The sequence below is a fragment of the Trachurus trachurus genome (genome assembly GCF_905171665.1).
Source record: "Trachurus trachurus genome assembly, chromosome: 24".
Taxonomy (NCBI): Eukaryota; Metazoa; Chordata; class Actinopteri; order Carangiformes; family Carangidae; genus Trachurus; species Trachurus trachurus.
In genome coordinates, this window is record NC_139910.1 from 2,368,117 (window position 1) to 2,378,335 (window position 10,219).

At 41.4% G+C, this 10,219-nt stretch overlaps 1 protein-coding gene across 2 annotated transcripts; it reads right to left on the bottom strand.

Annotated features, from left to right (window-relative positions):
- Positions 1–470: 470 nt before the first annotated feature.
- rnaseh1 (ribonuclease H1) lies at positions 471–9,963 on the bottom strand. 2 transcript variants are annotated; one of them, XM_084000423.1, is made up of 9 exons: positions 9,649–9,963; positions 9,418–9,531; positions 8,503–8,627; positions 6,611–6,790; positions 4,823–4,922; positions 4,662–4,716; positions 3,667–3,751; positions 2,547–2,671; positions 471–820 (listed from the first exon to the last, which is right to left on the bottom strand). In XM_084000423.1, exons 2-9 carry the CDS (start codon positions 9,480–9,482, stop codon positions 725–727), a joined length of 831 nt encoding a protein of 276 aa, XP_083856549.1. In that variant the 5' UTR covers positions 9,483–9,531; positions 9,649–9,963; the 3' UTR covers positions 471–724. The 2 variants fall into 2 exon arrangements, with proteins under 2 accessions (XP_083856549.1, XP_083856548.1); XM_084000422.1 differs by having other exon boundaries at positions 9,418–9,963.
- Between the last annotated feature and the right edge of the window lie 256 nt (positions 9,964–10,219).

Below are 10,219 nucleotides of genomic sequence, written 5' to 3' on the forward strand. Positions count from 1 at the left end.
TGGATTTTTTTCAGGATTTGGGATTCAGATCTAAAAATTCAATTTTACTGTAATAATAAACTTTATTTACATAGTTGTAAGTTTAAAACAGCAGTTCCCCAAAGCAATGACATGTATGAAACAGTCAGATCTCACCCTGATCCTTGTATAAACCCTGGGTCTGATGATGATGTCGACTCACAGCGCCCCCTGCTGGATGAAGCATTGTACTGCAGGCAGACTGAATTATAACTACACCAAACTCTGAACCACTCTACTCCTCTGGGATCTTTCCTGATTTAATCTCTACTTCCTGTTTCTTTTCCCTCACCTGTCTGTCAGTGCTTCTTCTTCCTCCTCTTCCTCTTCGCTCTCATCCTGCACCTCCCTTCACCTCCTCCACTGCTCTGTCCTCATCCTCTGCTCTCTCCTCAAACCCTCAAACATAGATAACCTGACGCTGCTGCATCATAAAAACAGAATTCCCGTGGTCACATTAGAGAACTTTTTATTTTTATTAAGAGCAGAAACACAAATTATCACCAACAAATTCGACAGAAAAAACAGATAAACAGATAAACTAAATAAAAGATTTCCGCCTCAGACATTAAGAGGCGCCGCCGGTGCAAAATAAAACGTAAGACACTCCCCCGACAAACCTGGGAAGCGGCTCAGCAGCACGTGACCAGTCCTGCAGCAGAGCTCCTTAATGGGAATCGTCTATTTCATCCTCATCCTCTTCCTCCTACTGCTGCTGAAGCTCCGGCAGCGCTGCTCCTTCTCTCGACAGCCGGTCGGCCTCCTCGTTCCCCCAGTAGCCGGAGTGACCGGGGATGTGCATCTGGAGGAAGAGGAGGAGGAGGAAGAGGAGGAAATCATCATATATCAATATCATTGTCTCAATCATTAGTTACATTTACTTAAACCTGCATTTTGGGATTATATAATATAACAGCATCTCTAAAAGTCACACAGACTTTCACTCTGGATGTGTGCACACCAGCATCACCACTTTATTATTAATATATATTATTTATAATAAGGAACATCAATGCAGTTAGGCTGTTTTGGTGCAGCAGAATCCTGTGGAAGACTGTTTCCACCACAGAAAGAAAATAACTATCACTAAGGTAATGTAAGGCCATAATCAAATCTTTATCTTATTTTCTTTCACTGGCAGAAACAGCCACTAAAATTATAATTAATTAACAGAATCAGTATAATTTCAACATTAAATAAACTGTAAACAATTGTACACTTAGTCATTATTTTAATTAATTTCCTTCTTCTTTGTTTTGATACATATATTATCTAATTTGTGAACGGATTTCTTGGAAGAAAAGAGGTAAACGGCATAAGTTGGCTTCTTTCTGCCCCTATTATTAGTTTTTTTTGTATTAAACTGTTTTTAGTTTCTTTCTTTTTTTCAATGAATGAAAGAAAGAAAGAAATAAACTAAACTAAATAACCAATCATCTGCTGATGAAGGTCTCTTATCTACATTATAACTGAATACTACTGGGTTGTATTGACCGTAGACTGGACAGCGGCTCCTAATAAACTGAGCAATTTAATTATGAAACATATTAAAATCATTAAGAAACAATGAACAGGTGAAACATTTTCATTATTTAATCCCTGTGTGAACTGTTTTTTTCTGTCTCTTTCACAAACTGAGTGTGATGAGGCTGTAGCGCCCCCTGTGGTCACTCAGCCTCAGTTCAGTCTATAGTCAATAGGTTTCACTGATCATGATCATTATTGATGCAACAGTCTTGACTTTCTTTGACCTGTGTAGATTTTTAATACATGTAATATATTAGTGAATAAATGAAACTGTTTTTGACTCCATGTTACATTTAGTTTCTGTTCATTTGTTTAATTTAATCTTTTATCTCCAGTCTTCTTCACTCCAGGTTCAAGTTAAAGGGATAGTTCACCCAAAATTGAAATTTCACTCATCATCTCCTCCCCCTCATGTGGACTAAGGGCTGGGAGAAGTTTCAGAGTCCTCCGTGGCTTCTCTGAGTTACAGCGGGGCTCCGTGCAGCACTGCATGTCCATATGACGGTTGAGAACGGAGCTCACTTTTCTTCGTCCAAAAAGACAAATCCCGCGAGATTTTCACTGGCACAGGAAGAGCAGTGAACTGAGACACTGGGAGCTTCCGCTACAAACAAGCTTAAAATATAGACTTATTTAATTTTTTTCTGGACAATTTCTCATGTTGGGGCTTCAATACAAGAGGGACATTACATACGAGCAGCATGGAGGTATTTGGATGTTTGTTGGTGTGTCGTTTTGGACGAAGAAAAGTGAGCTCCGTTCTCAACCATCATATGGACATGCAGTGCTGCACGAAGCCCCGCTGTAACTCAGAGAAGACACGGAGGACTCTGAAACTTCTCCCAGCCCTTAGTCCACATGAGGGCGGGGAGATAATGAGTGAAATTTGAATTTTTGGTGAACTATCCCTTTAAGTTATGAAATAAAAACACAGTGCACAGAAATAAACTATAGTGAAACAGAAACCAGACTCCTCTGACTGTTGCAGTATTGATATTTACCCAGACGACCTCCAGCTCTGAGTTGAGTCTGTCCAGCTTCACGAAGTCGTCTTTGTTGATGACCTGACCTCCAGACTTCAGCCTCCAGCCGTTCAGCTTCCAGTTCTTCACCCAGCTGGTCACACCTGCGGCAGGAAACACCACGGCAACACAGAACCTTCAGGAAACACCACCGCAACACAAAACCTTCAGGAAACACCAGCGCAACACAAAACCTTCAGGAAACACCACCGCAACACAAAACCTTCAGGAAACACCAGCGCAACACAAAACCTTCAGGAAACACCACCGCAACACAAAACCTTCAGGAAACACCACGGCAACACAAAACCTTCAGGCCTCAAGGTCTTCAAGGTACCAACAACAATAACTCTGGTTTATTCTGCAGCATCTCCCTGGAGCTGCTGCTGCTTTCCGAGTTCCAGTCTGACTCTGAGTCAAACCTCTGAAACTCATTCATGTAAAAATCATGAGTTTATGAATTTATGAAAAATAAAATAAAAATCACAGGAAAACACCAACAGGATTCGAACAGGATTCACTCTTCAGGGTCTGATGTGGTGAAATTCAACAAACTGAATCTGACACATGTTGATAATAAACTTTAAAATCAGAATTAAAAGGGATATTTCAACATTTAGACAAATTTGCAACTCCAAAACGCTCTGGTGGACAAGTTGTGACAACATTCACCTAATGGAAAGTTACAAGACAGAGTTGTTTTTAAGGTAAATGCAAAGACACCGATGCGCATTCCCGTTTCCCGGCTTTGCATTTCCCTCTAAAACAACTCTGTGTGGTAACGTTGTGTTATTATCTCATAGCGTGGTGAATGTGCAGCTCACAACTTGTCCACCAGAGCGTTGTGGAGTTGTTGGATTGTGTATTTGATGAGTTTGATGAGGGAAACCAAGAAATCCCATAATGAGCCTCCGTAGCGTAGCTCTGAGCAGCTCACGGCTCTGCTCCGCCGTTCTAAAAATAGCTTGCACCGACAATTAAAGGTAACGAACCTACTGCTAGGACTATAGGGATTATGGCAATGGGCCAATTTGCCAAAAATGTTGAACTATCCCTTTAAATTAAGCAGAATCCAGGTTCGGAGAGTTGTTTTTCTCACCGTTGATGGTGAACTTGCTGTCGGTGTAGAGGATCAGCTTCTTGATGTTGTTCTGTTTGGCTTGTTCCAGCGCTTTGCAGGCTGCCTGGTGTATACACACACATAAAACAGTTTAACCCTTTAAAAGACTTTAAGGTCTTTTATATTTAAATAATAACAGACTTTTAGGGAAAATAAAATACAAATACAGTGAGGATTCATTTTTTTCATAATAAACCTCTTTTAGATATTTATTCATCATTGTAACTTTTTAATATATTTATGGGGAATATTGGTTTCTAGTGATGTTTCTGTGTTTCTGCCTTGTGTTTTTGTAATTTGTAAATAGATTAAAACATAGTATGATAGAAAGCTACAAACAGGATTGAATAATTGGGTGTTGATTGCAACTGTAATACTGTTTAATTGTCTATTTATTTCATTTTTTTTTGGCTACACTTGTTAATTATTCGATACTTGTTTCTTTCTATGACTCTGAAATCATGAAGAGCTCTAATGGATATAATGGAAAACTGAATTAAAGGGTAGTGGGCATCTATAAGCTAGATAGATTCAGCCTACACCATCTATTTATGAACTAGTTGAACGAATGATGGTTTTATGGAAGGTTGACTGACTGTAATTGATGCTCAACTGTAAATAATTTTGTGTTAAAGATCGAATAAACTACTACTACTAATTTCGTTCCAGTAAATGTGAATGTTCTCTGAATGACAATGAAATGGACTCTGACTCTGTTTACACAGGAAACTTCAGTGAATCTCTCTCTGCAGCATCATGTGAGTTTCTGTCAGAACTGTGCGTGGATCAGTTTTTAGGTTTTTAACAAGCAACTTGAAACCAGCATCTCTGCCTCTGATCAGATCAACGACTTCTGACGGTTTTAGATTTATCTGTAAACACGGTCAGACTCACAAAAAGCTGCACAAACGTGAAGCTCATCATTTAAAAATCGTGACATGACGATGCAGCTTGTTTTGTTTGAGACGTTTTACCTGCAGCTCTGCTCTCTGGTTGGTTTGTCGTCCCGCCAGACGCTCGGCAACGTTTCTGCAGGAAAAGCATCGATAAGTGTGACAGGTTGTTGAAACATGTGTGTCCTCAGTGTGTGTGTGTGTGTGTGTGTGTGTGTCTGTGTGTATGTGTGTGTTCTCACAGCGGGTGGTTGGGGCCCCAGTACACTCCGATGCCGGCCCGGGCTTTGCTCTTCCCGTTGGACGTGCAGCCGCCGTCAGTGTAAACCACCACAGCTTCGCCTGGACGGAGGATTTTTATTCCACGTTAAAGGGATACGCCAACATTTTTTTTTTTTTTTCGTGTCTTGCCTCACTCCCGAGTCCATGACCAGCAGATAGACACCATCCTTTCGACTGTGCGTGCAGTAACAAGGGAGATAGAGCCGTATCGCCCGTAATTAGCTTAGCTCAAACACTGGAAGTGTATGGGTAGTGTTAGCCTGCCTCCACCTAAAGTCGCTAATTAGCTTAGCTCAAACGCTGGAAGTGTATAGGTAGTGTTAGCCTGCCTCCACCTAAAGTCGCTAATTAGCTTAGCTCAAACACTGGAAGTGTATGGGTAGTGTTAGCCTGCCTCCACCTAAAGTCGCTAATTAGCTTAGCTCAAACGCTGGAAGTGTATAGGTAGTGTTAGCCTGCCTCCACCTAAAGTCGCTAATTAGCTTAGCTCAAACACTGGAAGTGTATGGGTAGTGTTAGCCTGCCTCCTACCTAAAGTTGCTAATTAGCTTAGCTCAAACACTGGAAGTGTATGGGTAGTGTTAGCCTGCCTCCTACCTAAAGTTGCTAATTAGCTTAGCTCAAACACTGGAAGTGTATGGGTAGTGTTAGCCTGCCTCCTACCCGAGCTGAAATCAGCAGTCAGAAGCTGATTTCATTTTAGCTCTAAACTCTGTAAATATATCACTTTATCCACATTTCAAACATGTTTAGGTGAGAAAGTAGCCGTTTAGATCAGCAGTGTGTCGTTAATTTGTCTAAATACCAGCTGTTTACAACTTTGTTCAGATGAATTCGGCGCTACTCAAGCTAGCCGTTGTGACCAACGCACTTCCGGTTACTTTCACAAAATAAAACACCCGTTACCCTTTACATACAGAAAACCATGACGATAGAATTTGTGCTTTTACTTTGAAATAGGAAGCTAACCTACCCTCGATGTAGCTAGCTTGAACCAAAATAAAGCGTCTTTGCTTGAACCCTCCGTTTTGACCGATCTGGTCCCGTTACCGGCATTTGACCGCTCAAGATGCCTTACCGGAGAGTTTTGTCAGCTCTGAGACGAAGATCGGCCCGCCGGTTTCCGTTTAGAGTTGCTGAAGAGTTTCTCTGATGACTTTAGGTGGAGGCAGGCTAACACTACCCATACACTTCCAGTGTTTGAGCTAAGCTAATTAGCGACTTTAGGTGGAGGCAGGCTAACACTACCCATACACTTCCAGTGTTTGAGCTAAGCTAATTAGCGACTTTAGGTGGAGGCAGGCTAACACTACCCATACACTTCCAGTGTTTGAGCTAAGCTAATTAGCGACTTTAGGTGGAGGCAGGCTAACACTACCTATACACTTCCAGTGTTTGAGCTAAGCTAATTAGAGACTTTAGGTAGGAGGCAGGCTAACACTACCCATACACTTCCAGTGTTTGAGCTAAGCTAATTAGCAACTTTAGGTGGAGGCAGGCTAACACTACCCATACACTTCCAGTGTTTGAGCTAAGCTAATTACGGGCGATACGGCTCTATCTCCCTTGTTACTGCACGCACAGTCGAAAGGATGGTGTCTATCTGCTGGTCATGGACTCAGGAGTGAGGCAAGACACGTAAAAAAAAAAAAAAAAAAAGTTGGGGTATTTTTAAATATTTACATCTATAAATTATAATCAGGTTTATCTGATTTCCACCAGACCGTGTTATGATCTCTCTCTCTCACCCATGTATGTGAAGCCGTCGGAGCTTTCTGAAGAGGAGCTCTCTGCCGGTTTGAGTCGTTTGGGCGGCGACGCCACCTCGTCAGCCTCAGAGTGAACCCTCTTCCTCCCCAGAGGGATGTACTCCAGAGGCTCCGGGCCGCGTTTAGGCAGCGGAGCAGCAGGAGGCTCCACCGCTGGAGCTACACGACACAAAACAAACAGAAAAACACAGTCAGATTTCACTTTAAATGTAAAGAAATGCTGTTTTTAAAGTTACTACATCAGCCTGATACTTGTCTCTCTACACTGACTCCTTCCCCGTCCCCGTTTTTTTTTTTTCAATGAAACAGGCATTGACATACAAACTTAATTGCATACAATGTAACACTAACAGGGCAGAAAAGGGTTAAAAACTAAAAAAAAAGGATTAGATTGACAGTTACTACTTAATCAAACTTAAATTTTCCCCATTTTCTGTTACGCTTTTCAAACTTGTCTCGATTTGTTGCGATTATTTCTTCAACATAAATTGGCTTTGCACTTTTTTTTTTTTAAATAATAATTCAAATTCAAGTTCCTTTTTGATTTCGGCCTTAAATATAAATCTTTTCCCCATAAGTATAATATGTGTTGCTTGTTATTACAAGTCTAAATGGATGAAGTCCCACCTTTTCTCACTGGATGGACTTTCATCCTGTTAACAGTATAGCTTTTATTTGTATTTTACTTTATTCAAGTGATTGTTTTTATTGCCTTAGTAGCTTGTATTGTTAACTCATTGAGTGCCAACCACGTAATTTCTCGTTTTTCGTTCCCATGCGTTGAGTGCCAAAAACGTAATTTTACGTTTTTTGCTTTTTTTTTAAATTATGAAAATAGACACTTTAATACACATTATATGTAAATTTGGGGACTCTACGACGAGGAGAACTGAAATAGATGACGATCAAAGTCACATGACAGCTCATGATCTGGAAGTTTTTATCATAACTCGGCTTCTGCAAACGAGTTCTGCATGCAGATGCAGCGCAGCTGCAGCAGCTGCTCTGCTCTCACCCGCGCTGCTGCTCCAGGAAGCTCTCAGCCGACTGTCCCGCCCGGTCTTCAGCTGGAGCAACACCGTGTCCTCCCCAAAGTCCTCCCGCGGTAAAATCTGATGGTCTCTGGACCAAAGCAGACCGGCATCACCGACCCGTACCACAGAAGGACCGCGACCACCGGCGGGACCGGTGTTCCCGAGCCGCGGTGGCCGACTGACCCTCACGCTCCGCGGGGAGAAGCTGTGACACGGCACGGTGCGTCTGTGTTATTGTTGTTTAGTGGCGCCCCCCCCCGCCCCCGATGGTGGTTTTGTGAATAGAACAACCATTGTTGTATATATTTATCTTATACGAGCCCTTTGATCCAGAAATGCGAGTGTCAGAAGAGCGACAGACACAAACAGCGCACCTTTCATAAAAGACGCTCTATCTCCTTTTCTAGAAAAAAAAAGGAGGGATTTTGGTGAAACCCAGCCATGTTTAGCTTGACTTTTCTCAGGAACGGAGGCACGTAGAAACAAACGGTTTGTGGCCACTTGAAGCATTAAGTTAAACCTTTCAATTGAGCCACAGTATGTGTTGGTGGCAATAATATAGAATACACTGTGGCTCTACAAAAATCGTCAAAAATGGTCTAAATTGCCGGTACACTTGACTAAAACTTTGGAAAGGAGCGCGGCACTCAATATATGTTGGTTTCCTACTGTTATTTATATTTCTGGCACTGGATTGTAGTTATGTTGTGCAGCATTTGGGGCAACTGGGGTTGTTTTTAAAATGTGCAATAAAAATAAAATTGGAGTTAAATTGAATTAGGTAAACTGAATTTCTGATTAAGTTCAGCTTGTAGAAGAGGTTGAGGTGTACAGTACCTTTCTTCACCGCTGGAGGTGCAGTGACTTCGACTCCTCTGAAAAACGCCCAGGCATCTTTCTCTGAGGCAAACTTCTTGAAGGAAGCAGCTTGAAACTTCTCCACCTGGGCCCTACATTCATCCCTACATGACAGAGGGAAAAAAAAAGAGGAAAATAAAGGAAGGATCAATAATATCTACAGAGATCTGAACTCAAATCCTGACACTGATTCTTACATTTGTCAATAAAACTAGACCTTCATTTTCATAACATACATCCTTATACTCTCTAATTTTTGTCATTCTTTATTTATACGCTTGCGCACAGACAGCTGTAATATGTACATGGAGGTGAGGAGGTCACAGTTTAAAATAAAGTTTGAACAGGAGATTTAACAGGTTTCATAATATGTAGGAGAAGAATCCAAAACATATTTGAGGTAGGCAAAAAACATGGTGTTTGATTGGTGGATTTACGGTTATGAACATGAGCTTTGGCTAAAAATAATATTAAGTTAATGATATAATATTGATATAATTGGGAGGGGTTGATTAAATGTATTATATGGCCTTTACAATTTAAAATGTATTGTGTCATCCTCGGCACCGCCCACACCGTGAGTCAGTGTGTTGCTTTGGAGGAAAAAGACTAAAATACATTGAAATTACACAATCGCAAACGTGTTGTCATCTCAGCCGAATGACGGTGTAGATTGTAGATGATTATAAAACGCAGTTTATTTTTATCTAAGTGGTGTTTTTATGCGATAAAGCTGAAAAAGACGTGAAAACACCCAAAAAACTGGATGCAACATGGCAGCTCGACTCCTTTTTTAGGGTGCAGATAATTCACCTTACAGTGTCAGAGTGGGTTTGTTTTTTTGTTTTTTTTAATTAAATAAAAGTGTTGATGTGAAGATGGACTCATTCTCACCAGGTTTTGTAAACTCCGGGTTTGAATCCTTTCCTCACCGCGTAGTAAAACTTTCCCTTCGCCATGAGGTCGATGCCGCTGCTGCTGCTGCTGCTGCAGAGGCTCCTGGCTGCTCTGAAAACACCGGGCAGTCTGAACATTACTGTCCCACACCGAGCTGTCCTGACACGGGAGACACGACTAACACCCTCATACTGACTCAGAAACAGTAAAATATTCACCAAAACTCACTGCTCAGTCAGTGTCCAGAGCTGTTTTTGATGTAGAAGGCAGCAAATGTTTGGGATAAACCGAGCAGCAGTCAAAGCTAAATTAGCTAACTTAGCTCAGCTGCTACTAGTTTGCTGTCTCTTCAACCAGGAAATATCACAAAAAACAAACTTAAACGCGGTTAAAGTGTTTCAAAACTAATATGACACGGCTGTCGCATATCTTTTGGTCGTTTAAGACCGAAATTAAGCGTTTGTTTCAAGCCAGTAACACAGAAAAGGAGTTGAAAACGGTGATGTTATGGTTGACAGCCGTTAAATGGCTTTCACGTTGTACGTAAACCAAAGACGGTTTATATCTTTGCGTAAACTCACGTCCTGGTGCTGCGTTCAGGGCCTGTGCGGTGTCGTAAATTACTGATTTGTCACAGTTAATGTAAAGTGCGGGCAAGATATCATAGCAAATACAGTGTATTTAGTTTATTTTGTGGGACTTGTCTACGCTTTAGGAGTGGCCGCTAAATAAAAAAAAACACGTGAACGCAACAAAAGTGGCCAAATAAACGGTTCCATTTACCATCAGTCATTTTCCC